This window comes from Ursus maritimus, unplaced genomic scaffold (assembly GCF_017311325.1).
Source record: "Ursus maritimus isolate PB19 unplaced genomic scaffold, ASM1731132v1 scaffold_21, whole genome shotgun sequence".
Taxonomy (NCBI): Eukaryota; Metazoa; Chordata; class Mammalia; order Carnivora; family Ursidae; genus Ursus; species Ursus maritimus.
Window position 1 is genome coordinate 53,985,768 of NW_024424564.1, and position 21,320 is coordinate 54,007,087.

At 53.3% G+C, this 21,320-nt stretch overlaps 1 protein-coding gene across 2 annotated transcripts in view; it reads left to right on the forward strand.

The window, feature by feature from the left end:
* The first annotated feature begins 3,055 nt into the window (after positions 1–3,055).
* TBC1D22A (TBC1 domain family member 22A) overlaps positions 3,056–21,320 on the forward strand; it is a 318,127-nt gene continuing 299,862 nt past the window's right edge. The window contains exon 1 of one of the 2 annotated variants that reach the window (XM_040637731.1): positions 3,056–3,267. In XM_040637731.1, coding sequence (XP_040493665.1) covers positions 3,206–3,267 — 62 coding nt within the window. In that variant the 5' untranslated portion in view covers positions 3,056–3,205. The remainder of the gene's footprint in view (positions 3,268–21,320) is intronic. The other variant, XM_040637730.1, reaches the window with a different exon arrangement.

Here is a 21,320-nt window from a genome sequence, read left to right on the forward strand (position 1 = left end):
GTGTTCATACTCAGCTTTTTTTCACTTATTGTGAAATTCATTTGTGTTGATAGATGTAACCAATTTACTCATTTTGTTACTATATAGCACCCTATTGGATAGCCATGTATCATTTATCAGTTCTCTCCCAGCTGACTTTATGACCTTGCCCGCCAGCGGAAGCAGCACGTTGCAGGGAATGTTCCTGTCTCCGCACACTTGGGCAAGTGGCTCTAGGGTACACTCCGCGAGTGGAATTGCTGGGTTGTAGAGTATATGCTTCCTTAACTACTAGAAATTGCTAGATGGCTGTCGAGAATCACTAAATCAATTTATACTCCCGCCAGCAGTGAATCAGTTCATTCTGCACTGCTCACAAATCCACATCCTTGTCAATTTTGGCATTGACAGATTTTTACATTTTAGCCCATCTGTTATGTGTGAAATGGCATGTCCTTGAATTTAATTTCCATTAGCTTAAATCTTAGAGAAAGTAAGCTTCTCCTGTTTGCTGCTCAAAAATTATTTGTTGGGGCACCTGGGAGGCTCAGTTAAGCATTTACCTTTGGCTCAGGTCATGATCCTGGGATCTTGGGATTGAGCCCCACGTTGTTGGGCTCCCAGCTCAGTGGGGAGTCTGCTTCTCCCTCTCCCTTTCCCCCTCTCCCAGTTTCGTGCACTCTCTCTCTCTTTCTCTCTCAAATAAATAAATTAAAAAAAATTATTTGTTGCACAGAGGTGCCTGGGTGGTTTGGTTTGTTGAGCTTCTGACTCTTGATTTTGGTTCAGGTCATGATCTCAGGGTCATGGGTTTGAATCGTGTGTTGGGCTCTGCACTCAGTGGGGAGTCGGCTTCTCCCTCTCCATCCCCCTCTGCCGCCAGCCCTCATCGTCCCTACTCTCTCTCAAATGAATAAATAAATCTTTAACAATTATTTGTTGCACAAATGAATACAAAACACTCCACTCATTCATTCTGGTTCATGCATCTGTCCTGTTTGATGCCTACAGAGATCCCATTCCTAGACTCTGTATATGCTATACTTTGGTTTATGCACCTGGCCTTCTACCAAACGCTCCTTTTCACATCCTGTCCCTACCATGCCTCCCGGCCAAAATCCATTCCTGGGGATTGTCTCTTTTTGACTTTGTGTTTTGATTGTGTTGCTCATGATGCAGACCTATCCCTGTGACTTTGCCCTCAATCCAAGTCATCCTAAACCAATCATAAACGTAGGCTGCAAACAGGCTGACCCCTTGCTCTCCTATTTCTGTCATTGGCACTACTAACCCTTTGCCTAGTGGGTCCTGAAGCCTTCGTCAATCTTGGTGTCAGTCTTGCTCCTTCCCCCGGGAGACGTGAGGCAGAAAAGCATCCTCAAGCTACAGGGACAACTGATCTATGATGTTATAATTGCATCCAGCCAGTCCATTTTTTTCTACTGTCCATTTTTTCTCTGTGAACTCTACTTCCATCATCTTTGTCCTGCTGTCACCTCGCTGATTCTTGCAACGAGCTGGAAGAGCTGTGGAGAACCCCTAACGTCCCCAGTGATGTCCATAGGGGATGCCAGAGGCTGTTAGGAGCCCGTCTCTGAGGAGGATTTCTGTGGCCTCAGGGCTGTATATCGGGAAGAGATCCCTGGGGCTTTCCTGAGCTCCACTAGACTTCCTGAGGCTGTGTCAGAAAGGAGTCCCTGAGGATCCACTGAAACTTTATTGGAAGATCTCTGGAGATTCCCTGAGGTCATGTAAGGACAGGATCCCAGAAGAGCTCATCAGGCTATGCAGCAAAGGAGCCCTGAGGATCTACTGGGGGTGTGTTAGCTGAGGATCACCAAGGATCCATTGAGATCACCCCAGGGAGAAGATTCCTGGAGTTTCTATAGTGACAAAAGGGGATCCCTGGAGAGTTCCCATGGTTGTCATTCATCCAACAAACATTTATAGAGGCAGAAGACATAGGCCCCGCCCAGCATTATCTCACAAGCTACCTGTGGACACAGATATAATCAAAACACTCAGGTAAATGTTGCAAGGTGGATTCAAGGAGCTGTGGAAAGGGTGTAAAACTCGGTGTCCGAGAGGTGAGTGAGCCATTCTGCTCTTCCAGGAGGGGCAGCCTTTGGGGATGGTTGGCATATGGCCGACACACTGCATATAAGGCACCTAGTGAGGTATCTTGTATATGGCAAGAACTACATCAATACTACCTATCAGTAAGTAAGCAGTCATGGGCAAAATTACATATATAATCCAATTTTTGTTTCACAAGAGAACTGGTAGAGGTGTGTCAAGGGGCTCCCAAAAGTTTAACTGCACTGTAGTCCTGAAATGCCAGCCCCAGACTGATCTGTCCCTGGTCTGCGACCAAGAGAAATCTAGTGCAAGCCATGCATGTAACTTCACATCTTCCGGTGGCTATGTCAAATTAAAAACACACACAGCACCTAAAAATAACGTCAGCAATGTGTTTTATGGAACCCAATACATCCCAACTATTATTTCATCACGTAACCAATGTAGATTTATTCTTTTTAAAGATTTTATTTATTTATTTGAGCGCGAGAGCGAGCAAGCAAGAACGAGTGCAAGGGCACTGGCTGGGGAGGAGGCAGGGGGAGGGAGAGGCAGTCTCCCCGCTGAGCAGGGGGCCCCATCCCAGGACCCCGGGATCATGACCTGAGCCCAAAGCAGACGCTTAACCGACGGAGCCACCCAGTCGCCCCACCAAAGCAGACTTATTCTATGTTCACTGTTTCCTGCGGACTCTTTAAAACCCTGCTGGCGGCTTACTGCGCCGGGGTCCGCGCGCCCCGAGGCGCCACTCCCGCTCTGCCGACCCTCGGCTGCCCCCTCCGCTGCCCCCGGTCGCTCCTTCCACCACCTCGACCAGCAGCAGAGCATAGAGCCGGCCGTGGGCCCCAGCCAGCCGCCGTGACACAAATTCCGGCCTCCCAGCGCGCATCCACCACACTTCCTCCCTAGCGTCGCTCTTTAGTGCCGTCAGCGCCCGCGCCGAGCGCCAGGCGCGTCTGGGACGGAGGCGGGACTTCCGGGCGCGCGGAGGCACAACTTCCGGAGGGAGGCGGAAGAGCCTCTTGGCTCTAGGCTGGAGAGTCCCGGGACCGCTGAGGGGACACCCGGGGTACAGGAAAGGCCCGCCGGGGCCGGCCGGCTGCACTCGGGGTGTCGGGGCCGCGGGTCTGAGGGATGAAGAGGGGCCATGGCCAGCGACGGGGCCAGGAAGCAGTTCTGGAAGCGCAGCAACAGCAAAGTCCCGGGCAGGTGGGTGTGACGGGGAGGCCGGGTCGGGGTCAGGGGTCAGAGGTCAGGTGGGCGCGTCGGCCCGCTGGGCTGCGGGTGGAGTCGGGGTCTGGGGTGGGGTGACCTGGGCTGCGGGAGGACGGCTGGGGACGTGAGGGGCGTTGGGGGAACGGGGGCGGGGGTCAAGCGCAGGGTCTGGGAGGTGACAGTGGCCGCACGTAGATCGAGGCTCGAAGGGAGGAGGGGGAAATGCCCGCAAGTTTGTGCTGAGACTGGCAGGCTCTCTTCTGCGAAACTCCTGGGCTCCCTGGGGAAGCCGAAAGAGACTGACTTGGGTCGCGCTGCGAAGAGTTTGGTGGAGTGCGGAAACTGGCCGGGGCAGGCTGTGCTTGCCGGGCCATCGGTTGCTGCGAGGGGGCGTGGCGGTTTGACCCACTTGAATGGCCTTCTTGTCTCTCCTGTGAACGGCTGCTTTTGGCCTCGAGCTCGAGGATTTGCTCAATTGGATTTGAGACTCCCTGTGAATTTCCATGTATCCCACTTTCTGGCCACAAAACCGACTCCTTTCTTGAGTCAGCAGCAGAAAGCAAATTAAGAAGAAAACATTAAACGGAAAATGAAGTGTATGCAATGACCTGGGTGCACCTTGGAAGCTGTACGGCTCCAAAGTCCTGATCGGCGTGTCGCTGATCCCTGGCCAGGGCCCCGGGGAACGTGAAGACAGTACATGGACAGTGCCTAGGAGAAACTCAGCTGCTGGCAAACGTAGATTAGAGAGAAACAGATGTCAGAATTTCTAAGCGCGGTTTATTCTGTTTCAAAACTAACGTCTGACATACTGAAAATTAGGAATTGTGGTATTAAAATAACTCCACGTAGAATCATTTATAAGCACAGCTTATTCATAAGTGTTGCATAAGAAATACTGTGGGCGGAGTGGTAGAATTGTAAACTTTGGAATTCACCGTGTTCGGTCAGAAATGTTCAGTTTTCAGAGTGATTTGGGAATTAGTAGGAGTGAGTTACTGACCGCTCAGACACAGTGACTTTGGAGGGGATCACTAGAGGCGGCCAGAGATCCCATTTCACACCACAGTGTTGTGCGTGAATAAGGAAGAAAAGAGCTTTCTTCAAAACCAACGTCAGGGTCCAAGGTGATGTGAAAATTCTGTAATGGCAGAGAATAGTAGGTCCCAGTGGTGACAGAGACAGATACTCCCGAACATAGACTCTGGGGAAGAGGAGCCACATAGCTGTAGTACTTTTGTGTGTTGCCTTTAGGTCTTGAGGTTTTGGTTTTTTCTCAGTCTAAATAAACTTTGATTCTTAACCAATTGAGTTCTAAGAATAGTTGAGCTGCAATATGAAGTTATAATGGTGAATGAACACATGAATTGATGACTGTATCTCTTGGTAATTTGTCCTTGTATTGGGTTCAGTAGTGTTCCCTTCCCCCTCCCCCCATGTCTATCTGGAACCTGTGAATGTGACCTTATTGGGAAATAGCATCTTTGCAGACTTAATCAAGTTAAAACAAGGTCATACTGGGTTAGGTTGAGCCCTAGTCCAATGACTGGTGTCTTTAAAAGAAGAAGGAAATTTGGACACAGAGAGACAGACATAGGGAAGATGGTATGTGAAGACGGAGGCAGAGATTGGAGCCCTGTGCTCACAAGCCCAGGAAGGCCAAAGATGGCAGGCAACCAGTGGATCTAGAAGAGGCAGGGAAGGATCCTTCTCTGACGACTTCAGAGAGTGTGGCGCTGCCAACACCTTGATTTTGGATTCCAAGCCCCCTGAGCTGTGAGAGGATCAATTTCTGTCATGTTATGATGGCCTCGGGAAGCTGCTGTGGTTCCCAGCTTTCTTCTGTGAAGTTCTGCGTCACCAAAGACAGACTTCTGTTTCCTTCTGATTTTGGCGCTGTGTGTGTCTTAGGCATTTTTGAGAGCAGCTCCCTTGTCGGAGCTACAGAGTTGGAGTGGAGTCTTGGAGAGCTGCCAGGGGCTGTCCCTGCAGAGCCCAGGGCACAGAGGAGAGGGTGAGCCCACTGGAAAGGCCTGCCCAGCGCCTGTGCCCCGTGCCTCCGACGACCTGGCTCTGGCGGTCCTGCTATCCAGGCAGCAGGAGGAGTTGCTCGGTCATCAGTGGCTCACCTTCCTTGCTGATCTCTTGCCGCATACTTAGTCCTTACCTGCATGAACGCAGTGCTGGCCGAGTTCCTGGCCAGATTCCTGCGGCCCTGCTGGCCCTTTCAGTGCTTCTCAGGATTGTGTCACCCTTTGAGTGTGGACATTAGCCCAAGGGAACGCAAAGAAGGAAGAATAGTCACCACAGAATACAGAACTGTTAGGGGTCCTTTATACAGTGTAGCCCTTAGTGGTTCCTAAGTAATCATTCCCTCATCACACGTCCTTGTGACAATAATGGCAGGTAGTCACTGAGCTCTTACTGTTGGCCACACACAATTCCTGGTGCCCTAAGGTGTTGCGTCTTCCTAGTGTCTTATTTTTTATTTTTTTATTTTTATATATTTTTAAAGATTTTATTTATTTATTTGACAGAGAGAGAGAGCACACAAGTAGGGGGAGTGGTAGGCAGAGGGAGAGGGAAAAGCAGTCTCCCTGCTGTGCAGGGAGCCTGACGCGGGGCTCAATCCCAGGACCCTGAGATCATGACCTGAGCCGAAGGCAGATGCTTCACTGACTGAGCCCCCAGGCGCCCTCCCCAGTGTTTTAGGGTTACAGTACAACATGCTGTCCTCCAGCGGACACTCCCTGAGGTAGGCGTGGCTTAAGGCCCTTGCCTGTTTCCCCTGAAATGCCATGTGGAGAAGCATAGGAAGGCCCTTTATACCCGGACCCTTGCCCAATTCTTGAGCCACATCTCCCACCCCTCCTTGCTTTGAATGTTGCCCTCCGCGGTACTGATGGACTGACAGGTTCCTTGGTGTCCATGCTGTGTGATACCTCTGTCAGTTTCATGCTCTCAAAGCTGACTAGGGTGTTCTTTGCCTCCCTTTCCTCCCCTTTGTCTGGCTTATTTTATTTTTTTAATTTTCAAAGTTCACTTCCAGTGCTCCTCCTCGTAAAGCCTTGTGTGTTTTCCTGCAGTCTGGACTAAAGTACCCTTTTGTGCATCAGACTCAGCATCGTTGATAGGTGCTTGTTTTCTTCTCCAGACTGTGAGCTCTGCGAGTTTTGGGAGCGTGCCTTCCTCCCCTTTGCACTGTTAGTGCGGATAAACGGTGATTGATTCAGGCTGCCTTCTGGGTTAACCCGGAGGGAGGAAGTGATTTGGCCCGGGCTTCACACTGCATGAGAGGTGGTCTTATCAGCAGACCCCCTGTCCTCTGCTCACCCTCGTCCTTAGGTTGTCTATTTGGCTGGGGCTTTCCTAGAAGTTTCTCTTCTGGATGAGGTGGGATGTGTGATAGAGTGGAAGCACCTCTGACTCCATTCTGTGGTCTGGGTTTCAACCTTTCTTTCCTGTTCTCTGTGTGACTTTCACCAGGTCATGTCACCCCTGGCGCCATCGGTTTCTGCCAGTGTAACCTGATGAAGCTGGATTAGACCTAAGTGGCTGGGACCTCCAGGCCCATATTTGTTTGGTCTGGTCTGATTCTCTTTGATGAGCGTGAGAGAAGGCCTCTTGGAGCAGCTTGGAGAGTTTGAACATTTATTCATTCAGTAGTTATTTGTTTAACCAACACACGGTGCCAATAACAGGTCCAGGGGCTAGAGATACACCAGTGAACAAAACAGATCAGAACCCGTGCTCTCACAGAGCTTACAGTGGAGCGGGAAGGGCAGAGAATAAAGACCACGACTAAGCGAAGAAGAGAGTTAGCCAGGAGAAGGTGGGAACTGTTATTTTGTTCTCGAAACCTAAAGCAGAGAATTGGGATAGACAGTTCGGAGGCACATGGGGTAGGGAGGGTTTCCTGATAAGGTGGTCAGAGAAGGCCTCACAGAGGAGGTAACATTTGAGCAAGCCTTGCAGGAGGTGCGTGAACAGGCCCCCTGGGTGGCCGGTAGGACAGTGGTCCGGGCAGAGGGCCAATGAGTGCAAAGGCCCCAGTCGGAAGCGACAGTGGGGTGCTCGAGAAGAACAGGGGGCCTGGCGACTGGAGGTGAGGGAGGAGGGGGAGAGTCCTGGGGCACGAGGTCTGGAAGGTGGTGGGGGCGGGCCTTGTGGTCACAGTGGAAAGACGTGGGCTTTCTGTCTCTTACTCTGACCCAGGAACGCTTTGGAGGGTCTTGGCAGAGGCGTGACAGTATCACTTTGGCCTCCGGGTGGCTGGTAGGTTAGGGGCTGGGAGGGAAGGGCAGAAGTGGGGAGACCGGTTCAGAGACTGGGGCGAACATCCCGGTGAGAGAGGATGGGGCACCGTAAAAAGCAGAGGGTGGATGGTGGGGATCACGACAGCTTCAGTCTGACTCCGGGGCCGGTTCTTTCTTGCGCCACAGACTCGCTTGGCTCCCGAGGGGCGGTGCCCGGTGCAGTTGTGGGTGGCACTCTTGCCATGCGTAACCGTAAATGGCAGGACGAGTCCCAGCCCACCACGTGTGCAGCGCGGGCAGCCTTCTGGTGTGGGTCCGCCGCTGGTTGTGGCGGCTCAGCTCTGCCTGGCCGCGAGCTCTGCCGACCGGAGGGTGTGCGGGTGCTGGGGCCTGTGAAGGGTGACATCTGTGCGGGGGATGGCGGCAGGAAGGGCTGTGGGTGCTTGGGGGAGAGCTGGAGCAGAAGACCGCTTTCAGCTTCCAGCCGTCCCAGCCCGAGGAGTCTCCGAGCCGGTGAGGCATCTGCTCCACGGTCATCTAACAGGCCGCCATCACTCATTGGCTGAGGGGAGGACTTGTTGGGGGGACAGTTCATGCATTCAGAACATGCTTTGCGTGCCAGAATGCCGAGCCAAGAGATGAGGCTCTCAGAGGCCACTGGGGTGAGGAAGACAGTAAGCACGTCACTAGGTGCTTCGGGGGTCATCATCAGGCGGTGGTGGCAGCAGCACAGGACCTGCGTCAGGGGAAGGCCGCCTGACCTGAGCCCTGGAGATGGAGAGGGAGAGGGAGCCAGCCCGTAGAGATGCGCACATGCGGAGCTGCGGGGTGGGCGTCAGAGCGCTCCTCGCAGGGGAAGCACACCGCGGGGACCCTGAGGCTGGGGAGGAGGGTGGCAGGAGGGCAGCCTTGTGAGAAGAGGGGTGGGAGGTGGGCAGGACTCGGAGGGCCACAGAAAAGAGCCGTGAGAAAGCACTGAAGGGTGGTGCTATGGTCCTGTTCATCCTCCTTGAGGAGAGGGTAGGCTGGGGGGGAGAAAGAGGGAGGGAGGTTCTGCCCTCAGGCTGCAGGCAGGGCTTGGAGCATTCCCTGATGGCCCCGGGGTTGAGGGGTTGAGGTGATCACCAGGGTTCTGGCTGGAGGGATGGGGTGTGGTTGGCAGAATAATGACCCCCAAAGATATCCTCATCCTTATCCCTGGAACCTGGAACCAGGTCACATGGCAAAAAAGAGTGAAGGGTGCAGATCGGCTGATCCTGAGACAGTACCTTGTCCTGGGTGACCTGGTGGGTCCAGTGGAATGGAGCGAGCGCTTAAAAGTGGTCAGAATCAACAGCTGACGAACGCTGGTCTGCCATGGCTGGCTCTGAAAATGGAGGAAGGGGCCATGAGCAGGGGGCGGAGGTGTGGTGGCCTCCAGCAGCTGGAGCGGCCTCTGCTTACAGCCGGTGGGAACCTCAGTCCTCCAACCGCAGGAGATGGAATTCTGCCGACAACCCGAATGAGCAGGAAGCGGACTCTCCCCAGAGCGCCCGGAAATGAATGCAGTGGCCAACACCTCGACTTAAGCCCCATGAGACCCGCCTTGGACTTGGGGCCCCCAGACTTGAAGATGATAAACGTGTGTGTTTTAAGCCACTGTGCGTGGCAGTTCGTTAAAGCAGCTGCGGAAAAACTCCGCAGCGGGGAGGGTGAGGGTGGGAGAAACGTGCGGGGAGGGATGTCAGAAGGGAAGGGTTGTGGGTAGCCCTCCGCACCTTGCCCTGCAGGGTCCTGCCCTTGGATGTGGACAGGGCACCTGCACCCGTCTTCCTGGGTGGGCTGGCGCTTCACTGCCCACCTCTGCAAAGTGCATTTAGTCCCAAAGGACTGGAACAAAGCTGGCTCTTCCTGTAGCTCATGTCCTCTTGGGTCCAAGAACTGCGTGGAGGCCCTGCCTCTTTTCTCAGAAGCTCTGAGCTGCTGCCCTGACCAGCTCGCCCTTGTGTTTTTAGAAACCTGCTTGTTTCCTTGCTTATATTTTTGAAGTGGCTGTTTGGACGGAGTGCCTGTTGATTCCTCTTTTCCTGTGTTGCGAGGAGCCCTGGAGTCTCTCTGGTAGGGGTTTTCTGGGCTCCGTCTGTAAGTGGAGATGGTCTTACTGTGCCAGTGCCTCGGAAGCACCAGTGGGGGGGGGGGTTTGCTGTGTACACAGTTCCTTTTGCTTGTTTGTTTCTTGGTGGTCCAGTTTCATGTTATTAAATGCCTTTTAGCTGGTCTGGAAACATTTTGAAAAATAAAAATGTGAATCATGTTTTTTCTCTTTTACATATTTGTCTAATGTAGCAAATCTAGACTCTTATGGGTTAATTTTAAGTGAGGACAGAAATGATTGAAATAAATAAATCCCTGATGATTTTGATTAAAATAATTTTTTAAAAAAATTGAGAGTGGGAGGAAGTATTCCATTTCCCAAGTGCTGTGAAGGTGCGGTCGGAGGTCATCGGTGGGAATGAGTTGAAGTGCCCTGGGAGCCCACGTCTGTTTTCCTGTTCTGCAGACTGCCCTGGGGTAGGCCTGTCTGCGTGCAGGACGGAGGAGGACAGTGGTGCAGTGTCCGGGGCCAGTGAGGGACACCTGCCCCTCCCCGTCCTCTCCTCAGCTTCCTTGTGTTTAGACGGTGTGGTGTGGAGTCTGGCCCTGCAGGCCCTTTGGGGTGCAGCATGGGTCTGCTGAAAGGGGGGGCAGGCTGCACATGGGATCTTGCAGACAGCCAGGTTTTGGGATGGCCCTGTGCCGGGCCCTGGGAACGCGGACAATGCCGAGTGCGGCTGTGGACAAATGTCCTGGGGTAGGGTTTTGTGCCACACCCTGGACGAGGCTGCGTGGGTCTTGTCGTGACACTGCACACTCGAGACTGCTTTTCTCTTGCCAGGCTCCTGCCATGCAGCATGCCATCGGCCCTCCCTGCAGCAGGGAGTTTGCAGACTGGGAAGCCTGGGCTGCGGGCAGGTGGCAGAGCCGGCCCTCTGGGAGCTGGCTCCCGCTGCTGTTCCGTGAGAGCTGCCCTCACCTGGCTCCTCAGGCCTTGGGGTTGGGAACCTGGTTCCCATGTGCTTGGATTTGCACAGCTCGGGGGTCCTTCAGGAGGAGAGGAACAGCTGCTTCTAGCTTCGCTCTGATGTTCCCTCCACAGACCAGTGGCAGAGAGGTTGGGAAGCCCACACGGAACGGGGCAGCCTGGGTTCTTCCCATATATGGGGCCCTGGGGTTGGGGAACTTTCATTTTGAGTATCCCCAGTCTTTCTGTTCCCCCATTCTGAAATGCTGTTTCCTCTTTTCTGGGGATTAATATGGAAATTCCAGCCCGAGTGCTGAGGGTCACAGAGGTGCCTGTAGTCGTCAGTGGTTAGAGCAGTGTGGACTGTCTGGGTTGTGTGAATTAAGGGCTGCAGATGCTGTCGCTGTCGCTCGCACAGCTGGCTGGGGAGCACGCACATTGGGCCCCGTGGCAGCCGTGCCCGCGTGTGCTCCTCTCTGCATGGACAGCAATGTCGAGGTGGCGTCTATCCCAGGCCCACGGCTCCTGAGCGAATGAGCCAGCTCTGAGTCCGGGTGTGTCGGTTAGGGGCAGAGCCATACCTTTCTGGGCCCCCGACGGCATTAGCTCTCTCCTCCCGAGGCCCCTTGTGGGTGTTCTTGCCTGTGCTGGGGTCCATCCTCCAAGGGTCCGGAGTTCACCGGCGCTGCGGAGGGGCAGTCCTGGCCCTGCTGTGTGCCTACTGCCCTGGCTGGTGTGTCCGCCATCTGCCGTCTTCCTTCTCACACAGCCTGTGCACTTGAGCTTGGCCATGCTGGTGGCCAGCCCCCTCGATACGGTTCTTAAAGGTGCCACGGACAGCTCTCCACTTGTTCCCACGCATACCTTGCTCCAGTTTTGAAATGACCCTTCTTTCAGGAAACATTTGTGCTAAACTCAAAGATAGAATAAGGCTTGCTGGCTCTAAGGCTTATGCCCAGAGGGGACAGCACGTAATTCCTGTCTTCTGGATCAGCTCCTGGTCCTTCACGGAAAGCCCTCCGCAGGGTGACCGGGATTGTCACATGGCATTGGGCACGCTGTGTGTGGAGAGCAGGGCAAAGGGCGGGATCTTGGAAAGGGGATGGGTCCCTCGGCGCCGCTGTGGACATGGGAGGCAGGGGCAGCCCTTTGGGGGGTGCTGATAAACCTGCTTCTCTCGTTTTTCCAGGGAACCTGGTGGTGAGGCTGGTCAGTTGGGGGACTCTGCGGTGTGTCGTTGGGGTGGGGACCTAGAGGGGATGCCTGGCCGTGCTGCTTTCAGAATTCAGGCTGGCTGTGGGAGGAGAAAAGCGGGGGAGACGGTTCATCACAGCTTTAAGTATTTTTTTTTTTTAAAGTATTTTATTTATTTATTTGTCAAAGAGACAGAGAGTGAGCACAAGCAGGGGGAGTGTCAGGCAGAGGGAGAAGCAGACTCCCTGCTGAGTAGGGAGCCCAACTCTGACTCGGGGCTCCATCCCAGGACCCTGGGATCATGATCTGAGCCTAAGGCAGACACTTCATGGACGGAGCCACTCAGGCTCCCCACAGCTGTAAGTATTTGTGATGGTATTTTCCTCCTCCTATCGTGGGCATTGGGCTATTTGATGGGGCGGAGGAGGAGCACAGAAGGCCGCCTGTTCTGTTCGGAGAGTGAGCCTGCCTCGGTCGATGGCTGCCGTCCGGCCAGGCGAGCTGGTAGTGCTGCGGGTCATTCCTAGACACTGCTGCCGTGGTGTGGGACGGCCTGTGAGGATGTGGTGGCTCTGGGTCCCGTTTTGTTTTCTCTTTAAATTGTGTTCCCTCTTGGAGGACTTTTCTGTTCTAAAACCAGTCACTAGTGGCATTTTATGTCTCGACCAAATGTGGCTTCATGGACTGGCCTGATTTTCAGTGGCTCTGCCGGGATGGGTCAGGCCAAGGAAATGCAGGAGCAGATCAGAGGGCGCTCCCCTTCTATCCGGTTCTGAGAGACCATGGTTCCACGTGTAAAATGCTCAATCATTCAAATATTTGTATAACAAAGAAGCATTAAATGTCTCAAGCATTTATTGGATGCCTGCTGTGTGCACACCTAGGGGGCGCTCTGCAGGTCCTGGGGCAGTGTGGGTGGGCGAAGGGAGGGAGAGGCTGGTGGAGGCGACCTCAAACTGGACCTTGAAGGACCGTCAGTTCCTGTACGTCCGTACTTGGTTGTGGGGGTGTGCTGTAGACAAGGCCTGGGGCTGGCCTGCTTGGCAGCCAGGTGGCTGAATGAAGGCCCAGCTGAGGAAATCGTGGACAGGAGAGAGAAGAGTGCTGCCAGCAGGGACCTGACCGTGAGGGCTGGGCTGTCAGACAGGGTGTGCTGCAGGCCAGCGCTGGCCCCAAGCTGGGGTGGTGGTGTGGAGAGGCACAGGGAAGGTTCCAGTTGTTCCCCAAGGGCAGCAGGAAGACCTTGCAGACTTTGAGCTGGGGAGTGACGCTGTCCCCTGACTGGCAGAGCCGAGACCAGAACCAGAGGCATCAGTGTGGGATAGTGATGGAGGGGAGGGTGGAGACGTGGGGAATGGTTCAGGGTTTAGGAGGACGTGGACATTGGCTGAACATGGGTGGCGTGCTTCAGGGAGGAGGGGAGGGGGCCCTCAGATTCTTGGATTGCCGTTCGTGGAGATTAGGTCATGGAAGGAGTTGGTGACCTGGTCAGGAGGAGAAACTGAGCCCAGATCCAGGGTGGTGGGGACAGCAGGTGGGTTTTTAGATGTCAGATGCTGGCAGCCCCGGGAGGGCCAGGAGCTGCTGGTGGGAGGAGGTGTGGGGGGGTGCAGGAGGCAGGGGGTGCTCGTTGGTCTTCTGCCTGATCGGTGGGGGTTGTCCCGGGGCTGGACATTGTGAGAAGTGGGCGTGAGGTGTGGCCACTGGGGCAGAGCTGACTTCTGCGAGATGGGGAGTGTGTGGCTGACTTGACAGTGGTGCCTGGAGGCAGCTGTTTGAGAACCCTTTACCTGGAGATGGTCAGGAGCATCAGGAGAGAGCGTAGTTTCCTGCAAAGTGGGAGGAAGGCGGTGTTGGGGGCTCGGCTGTGGGGAGTGGTGGTCAGGAACGTGTGGAAGAGTCTTAGGAGCCTCCGGACAGGCTGGCAGGAAAGGGGGTGCACTGGCATGGGAGTGGAGAGAGAGGTAGCAGGCGGTCAGGAGGATTGAGGGAAGATGGGGCTCGGGGGTGGCTGGCCGCCATGCTGTGTTCTTTCCCTGCTAATTCCAAAGCCTTCTTTCCTCTCACTCATGTCTTCTGTTTTCCATAGTAAATACCCATCATTTTTGTCAGGGTTGAGGTTTAATGGACATAGAACGTTGTATGAGTTTCAGACGTACAGTGTAATGATGTGATGTGTGTGTATATCGTGAAACGATCACCACAGCCTGTCCTTAACCTCCATCACCACACGCGGTTCAGATGGTTTTTCTTCTGGTGAGAACTTGTAAGGTCTTCTCTCTCAGCTGCTGTCCAGTCTGTGACACAGTGTTATTAACTGTAGTCCCCACGCCGCGCACATCGCTTCCCCAGGGCTTACTGTCCTAAGTTTGTGTCTCCTTCCACCTTCACCCATTCGTCTCCCCCTGTTGGACAACCACCAGCCTGTCCTCTGTATCTGAGAGTTCACACATTGCTCTTCTCATGAGAAGAACATGTTATTGTGAACGTGCGCATTTCCAAGCTCTGTTTCGAGAGGCTGTCCGTGGAGCAACTTGCCGATTGACTCCACAATTGCCTGAGTCTCTGCTGGGTTCTGGGGACTCCAAGGAGCGTGACAGCAGACAGACCCCATCCCTTTTGTGGGGAGCTCATGACCCCGTGGGGGCACTAGTCGGCCGAGAGCACGTGGGACAGGCTGAGCGTCACTGCCAGGCATGGTGGCATGGCTGTCATTGCTGGGACAGCTGGAGAGACCCTCTGGTATGGGTCCGTGGGGCCACGTGTTCCTGCAGTTGCCTTCACGGGGCCGAGAGTTCCAGACTCCAGTGTGGGCGGAGGGACGATGGAACTGTTTGCTGTGGTGATAATGGTGTTTCATACATTTTCCTCTGAAGCCCTCTAAAGTTCATTTCCTTGGAAAACTTACTTCTTCAGAATATTTTATAAACCTGGGGAACATCGCTGTGTGTTAGAGCGAGCCTAATGGTAAATCAGTCGCTAATTGAGTTCATATTTCAGAAAAGTGCTGTTGAGCACAGAGGGGGCGTGGAGCTGTCCCCGAGCTTGGCCGGGGAGGCTGGTGGCCGCAGTGGGGGCCACCGACCTGCCCGCTGATGCCACGCGACCGTGCTGCAGGCGAGCACTTCATCCTAAGTGCCGGCATAGATTCTTTGTTTCCTTTTTGATGCTTAGGACATTTTCCCCCTACTTTTCCTCCTCTCTCGTTTCGCTGTGTCCCTCAGGGCTGCTTTCAGCCCCTGTTCCTCCAGCCTTTCACTGAAGAGCAGAGAGCTGTCCTGGTCCCCGGCCCGTCGGTTTTGTTTCCAAGCCGGGGCCTTGATGTTGGGGGGTCCTAGTTAAACCAGGAAACGCAGGAGAGGCCTTGCAGCATTCCTCCTTCTGGAATTCTGCCTGTGACTTTGTGCTTGAGTCCCTCTTGCTTCTCCCGCTGCTGTGCTCACTCGTGTTCAGATGATCGCCCACCATCACGGGAGCCAGCGGGGCCGGCTGTCCCTGTGTCCCTGGCTCCCCAGCGTCTCTCCAGCTCCAGGGTCAGCCCAGCCTGCGGCAGGTGCTCAGCCAGTGTTTGCCAAACGAAGGGTGCTCTCCAAGGGGAGGCCAGGCTTGGGCACTTGGCCGTCCACAAGTGGGCCCTCAGACCGTCTTAGATTCTGGTTTCTGTTACACTTTCCCTGCCTCGTGTAGTAAAGGCGGTGGGGGAGCGTCCTGAGGACCCAGCGGTGATTGGTCAGGGGCCCCGTCTCTCTTCTGTGGGCCTCCCCTGGCTCACCGGTGTCTCCAGCCTGTCCTCACCTGTGACCCCCTCCACCTAGGGGCGTCCCTCGCTCCCACCTCCTGCCTGCAGTGAACCTCAGCTTTACCGTCTTCATTGCCTGCCTTCCCTTTCCTGGTGGTGGCGTTCCAGTGGGGGCTCCCGTGCCTTGTGCAGGACGGGCGTGCTTTGATGAGAACTCGGGGGTTGTCATCGGGGGGTCCTCTTCGGGGCATCATCCCCGGGGAGCATCTCTCCACCTGTCTGTCCCTGGCCTGCCCTGTGCGGTGCTGTCCTTGGTCCGGGCGCCTCCCTCTCACCTGGATGGGAGCCTCTGTGGGGCCGCAGAGTTGGACCCCATGATGCTTCATGAGTTCTCGTGCATTTGTTCCTTTATCTGAGAGTCCTTCCTGGCCGCACGGTTGTGTGGTCATCAGGATGGAGACCCGTCCCGCCTGGAAAAATGCAACTGTGGTCCCTGCTGGTGCCTGCTGGTAATGAATGAATCCTTCTGAAGTTTCATGGTCTTAATTTGGGGCGTGATACCACGTCTGTCATTTTCACTTGAAGCTACTGAAATGTTTGGTTCTGTGCTGGTAGCATCAGGGACTTCTGTCGTTTGGGGCCCCAGAGGTGGACTCGGACCTGCTTAAAGGCCTGTCGGGTGACGTTGGTCAGCCGGGTGGTTAGTGCAGAGGGCTGCCTTCCCTCAACCTTGGCCTCCCGTGGCACGGGCACCTTCCTGGACGCCTGGTCAGGGAGGAGGCCCTCCTGCTTCTTCCCCCTCCCTTCCTCCCTCCCCCCTTCCCCTCCTCCCTCTCCCACTCCCTCCCTCTTCCCCTCTCCCCCTCCCTTCTCTCCTTCCCTCCCTCCCTCCGTTTCCTCCCTTCCTTTCTGCATCTTTGTAGAGACGTCATTTACATATCCTGTTTCACCCACTCCAAGTGTGCAGTTCAGTGTTTTCAATCTTTGCGGAGTGGGACAGTCATCACCACCATAGTCCATTTTAGAACATTTGCCTCACTCACCACACAGAAACCGCCCCCCCCCCCACGCTCACCAGCAGTGAGTCCCCTTTCCCTCCTCTCTGGGGGCTCCACTCATCTGCTTTTTGTTTCTGTGGGTTTGCTTATCCTGGACATTGGCTTATTCATGTGTGGAATCATACGACCTGTGGTCTTCGTGACTGGTTTCCTTCACTGAGCGCGATGTTTCCAGGCTTCATGCACGTGGGAGCAGATGTCAGCCCTTCACTCCTTGTAACCTGACAGTATATTCCCGTGTGTGCCGAGGCCGCCCGTTGATGGACCTTGGGACTGTTCCCACACTTTGGCTATTATAAGTAATGCAGTGTACTTTTTCTGTTTAGTTATATGTTTTCATTTCTTTGGGTGTATACCTGGAGTGGAAATACAGGGTCATGCGGTAACAATCTGACCTTTGAGGACCCTCCAGCCTGTCTTCCGAAGCAGCTGTGCTGTTTTATATCTCCGTCGACAGGGTGTAAAGTTTCATTTTCTTTCCATTCTCCCCAATACTTGTATTACCTTTTTAGTTTTGCCGTCCTTCTGCGTGTGAAGTGGTGTCCCATGGTGGGTTTAATTTGTGCTTCTCTGATGACTAAAGATGTTGAGCCTTCTTTTGGCAAGGTTTCCGTGTCCAGCGTAACCAGGACGGGGTGGGCTGGGGAGGCTTCGAGTCAGCAGGAAGGGTCCTTGAGGAGCACTCCGTTTTGTGGCCGCCTGGGTGCCGAGCCCTGCTCTGGCAGCCGCGCAGGGAGCACGCCTGCGTCCTCTATCCATCACGAGGGATAAGCTGGCACACGTACAGTGTTGAAGCCATCGCATCGTTTTCCTGGACCCAGGGTCCCCTCCCCCCCCACTCCTATCACTATTCTGAATTTGTTTTCATTGCCATCATGCACTAGGATTTTTGACCACTTGTGCATGTATCCAACACGATAGATAGCTTCACTTCCTGTAAATGACGTCATACTGTGCATATTCAAGTTACTCTTCAGTGGTAGGCTTGTGAGTTTACTGATCTGGGTTCTTGTAGTTCCTTTGTGTTTATTGTGGTTAGTATTCCAATGTATGTATATGTTCCAGTTTGTTTATTCGTTATTCAGTTGATAATGGACAGACGGATAATGTGAATTCATTCTTCAGTTGATAATGGATAAAGGGTTTTCTTAAATTTTTTTTTCTTTTTAGTGTTGGCGGCATCGCTGAACCTGTCTCCTGTGTCCTTACGCAAGGGTTTTTTCATGGCGTGTGCCTAGAAGTAGCATTATGTCTTCTGTATCTGCTTTATTGTAAGGAATCACTGGGGTCCTCTTTAAAGCAATGAATTACTGTGGTGTTTTTAAGCAGCACGATTTACTAAAAAGTTTATTGGTGGACATATTTTTTAAAGAATGATTTCATTATGTGCAATGAGGTAGGTATGTTAGTTGCCACTTATCCTTTTAAATGGCTTTAGCTGAAGCCTGTTTTTCTTTTTAGCTATGCAACACCAGATAAAAATGCAATTTTAATAAGATAAAATGAGATCCCTTTTAGTCTGAGCTTGAACTTTGCCGGCACATTTTCTGCTCAATAAACACAAGTGGTGTGCCCACGAAGAATTAATGCGTTGGCGCCGTCCTGGGAGGGAAGGGCCCGCAGTGTGTGGGAACGCTGTAGGACCTGTGGAAATGCCTTGCGCGTGGAGGGCAGAGGCCCGCTGCCAGCTGGTTTGGAGCCGTATTCGTGTACTGAGACACGAGGGAACGGCGCAAGCCAACAGGGTGGGTGCAGAATACTGGTAAATGCTGTCTGGAGGTCCCTTGCAGTAGTCAAGCTGCTGCCATTTATGGCTCTCTCATTTCTTACACGTTCTTATTCCCAGTTCTGGGATGAGGAAGCTCAAGTCTAGAGCATTTACCCAGGCCCTTTGGTTCTTTTTTTTTTTTTTTTAAAGAATTTATTTATTTATTTGACAGAGATAGAGACAGCCAGTGAGAGAGGGAACACAAGCAGGGGGAGTGGGAGAGGAAGAAGCAGGCTCATAGCGGAAGAGCCTGATGTGGGGCTCGATCCCATAACGCCGGGATCACGCCCTGAGCCGAAGGCAGACGCCCAACAGCTGTGCCACCCAGGCGCCCCAGGCCCTTTGGTTCTTAAAACTGGAAATGTTCTACCAAGGTCAGGGAAGCCTCCAAGAGATTTCTGGCAACGGACCACAACAGGGGGGTTGTGCTTGACCTCCGTGGGCTGATACTTTTTCTTTCAAATGGCAGCAACAACGACAAACCCCAAAATCCTCCTGGATTCTGTGGGTCAGACTGGTCACAGTGGGGATGGTGCACCTCCGTTCCATGGTGTCACTGGGAAGGTTCAGAGGCTGGGATGGGAATCAGAAGAAGGCTGGTGACTCACGCCCGTCGCGGTTGATGCCGGCCGTCAGCTGGGACCTCCCTGAAGATGTTGGCTCTAGTGCTTCCATGTGGCTCTCCACGTGGCCAGTTTGGGCTGTTTCAAAGCCTGGTGGCCGGGTTGCAAGAGAGAACCTAAGAGAACCAGGGGGAAAGTGCGCTGCCTTTAAAAACTTACATCTTCATTGAGATTCACATGTACTTGAGTTCACCCATTTAAGTTCACATACAACACCGTTTCCTCGTTTAACGGGTGAAGGTCAATGGTATTGCGATGAATCCACAGACTTAACATCGCCACAGTCAACGTTAGAATATGTCGGTCCCCTCAAGAGGAAGCCCTGTAGTCTTTCGCTGTCACCCCAGTCTCAGTCCTTCACCCCAAGCAACGACTAGTCTACCTTCTTTTTTTTTTTTTAAAGGAAATATCCTTTCTTTTTCTTTTCTTTTTTTTTTTTAAAGATTTTTATTTATTTATTCGACAGAGACAGAGACAGCCAGCGAGAGAGAGAACACAAGCAGGGGGAGTGGGAGAGGAAGAAGCAGGCTCCCAGCGGAGGAGCCTGACGTGGGGCTCGATCCCATAACACCGGGATCACACCCTGAGCCGAAGGCAGACGCTTAACCGCTGTGCCACCCAGGCGCCCCCAACTAGTCTACCTTCTGTCTCCATTGTACACATTTCATATCAATGGGATCATAGAATAGGCGTTTTTTTATGACCGGCTTCCCGCACGTAGCGCGATGTTTCCAAGGTTCTTCCCTGTTGTAGCGTGGGCCAGCGCTTTATTTTGTGGCTGAGGACTATTCCGTCAAATAATATTCTAGTTTACCATGTTTTCGTTCTCCTAGAACATTATAAATGCCAATTCATTTTTAAAAATTTTTATAAGTAAACTTAAAGGTTCTTAGGAGTTGGGAGTCCAGTGTGCTTGTCTCTGCCTGCCTGGTACTCCTCACAGCACCTGTCACAAAGTGGGGACTATCAAATGTCCGTTAAATTTTGCTGAAGCATTTTAGGATATAAAAAGGGACATTTTCTGTAATTAAAACGTTGTTCCACAGGCGCAGGCAGGGAGGAATGAATGGAACACTGAAACAATGCCCCCGTGTAGAATGATCTCAGTGTATTGAAGACAGTGTCTGCAAACCAGTAGGGAGAAGGGTAGGTTTTTAACCAATGGCATTGGAGCAGTGGATTTTTTTTTTTTTAAGATTTTATTTATTTATTTGACAGAGAGAGAGGCAGTGAGAGAGGGAACACAAGCAGGGGGAGTGGGAGGGGGAGAAGCAGGCTTCACGCTGAGCAGGGAGCCCGATGCGGGGCTCGATCCCCAAACGCTGGGATCTGACCTGAGCCGAAGGCAGACACTTAACGACTGAGCCACCCAGGCGCCCCGGAGCAGTGGATTTTTTTAAAAAAAGTTTTCTACAGTCTGTAGCAAAATAAAATGAATTCTAGGTGACTCAAAACTTAAGGGTAAAAAATAAAACCACAGAAGTGTGGAACTAGGACACAGTTGGAGATTTACACCACCTCAGTGGGTCTGCTGGGCCGAATGTTCGTGTGCTCCCAAAACTTGCGGGAAGCCCTAGCCCCCAGAGTGAGGGTGTGAGGAGGTGGGGGCTCTAGGGGTGGGGAGATCCTGAGGCGGGAGTCCCCGTGGTGGGATCAGGGCCTTTATAAAAGAGATCCCAGAGAGCGTCCCTGCCTCTTCCGCCGGCTGAGGACGCCGCAGAGGGCAGCAGCTGAGACCCTCACCAGACACCGGATCTGCTGGCACCTTGATCTTGCACTTCAGCCTCCAGGACTGTGGGGGGTAAATGTCTTTGTTTATAAGCTGCCCCGTGCGCGGTATTTTTGTTAGAGCAGCTGGAACGGACCAAGACAGTTGGGGGTGGGCCTTTTTGAGGAGAGACCTGTGTGATGCGTTAAAGTGAGGTTGACTTAACCACAGAGACCTTTAAGCCTCCATAAACCAGGGAGATGGAGTTGTCAGCTGTCTGCCCCCTCTCTGTTCTCTCCCGGTTTTCTGTTGCTGTGTAACCAATCAGCACTCCCCCACTGGCTTATGATACACACTTCCTGTCTCAGGGCTCTGGCCGTCGGAAGTCTGACATGGGTCTTGCTGGGCTCAGATGAAGCTGTTGGCAGGGCTTTCTGGAGGTTCTAGGGAGAAGGCATTTTCTTAGTCTCTCCGTTCCTAGAGGCTTCCCACAGTTTGGCTCATGGCCCCCTTTCTCCATCTTCAAGGCCAGGAGTGTAGCCTTGATCGGAGCATTCTTCACGGTCACACTCCCGCGCAGAGGGAGGGAGGACTTTTAAGGGCTCGTGATTCGCAGAGTCAGGGATCAGGACGTGACATGTTTAGCCGTTACTCTGCCAAC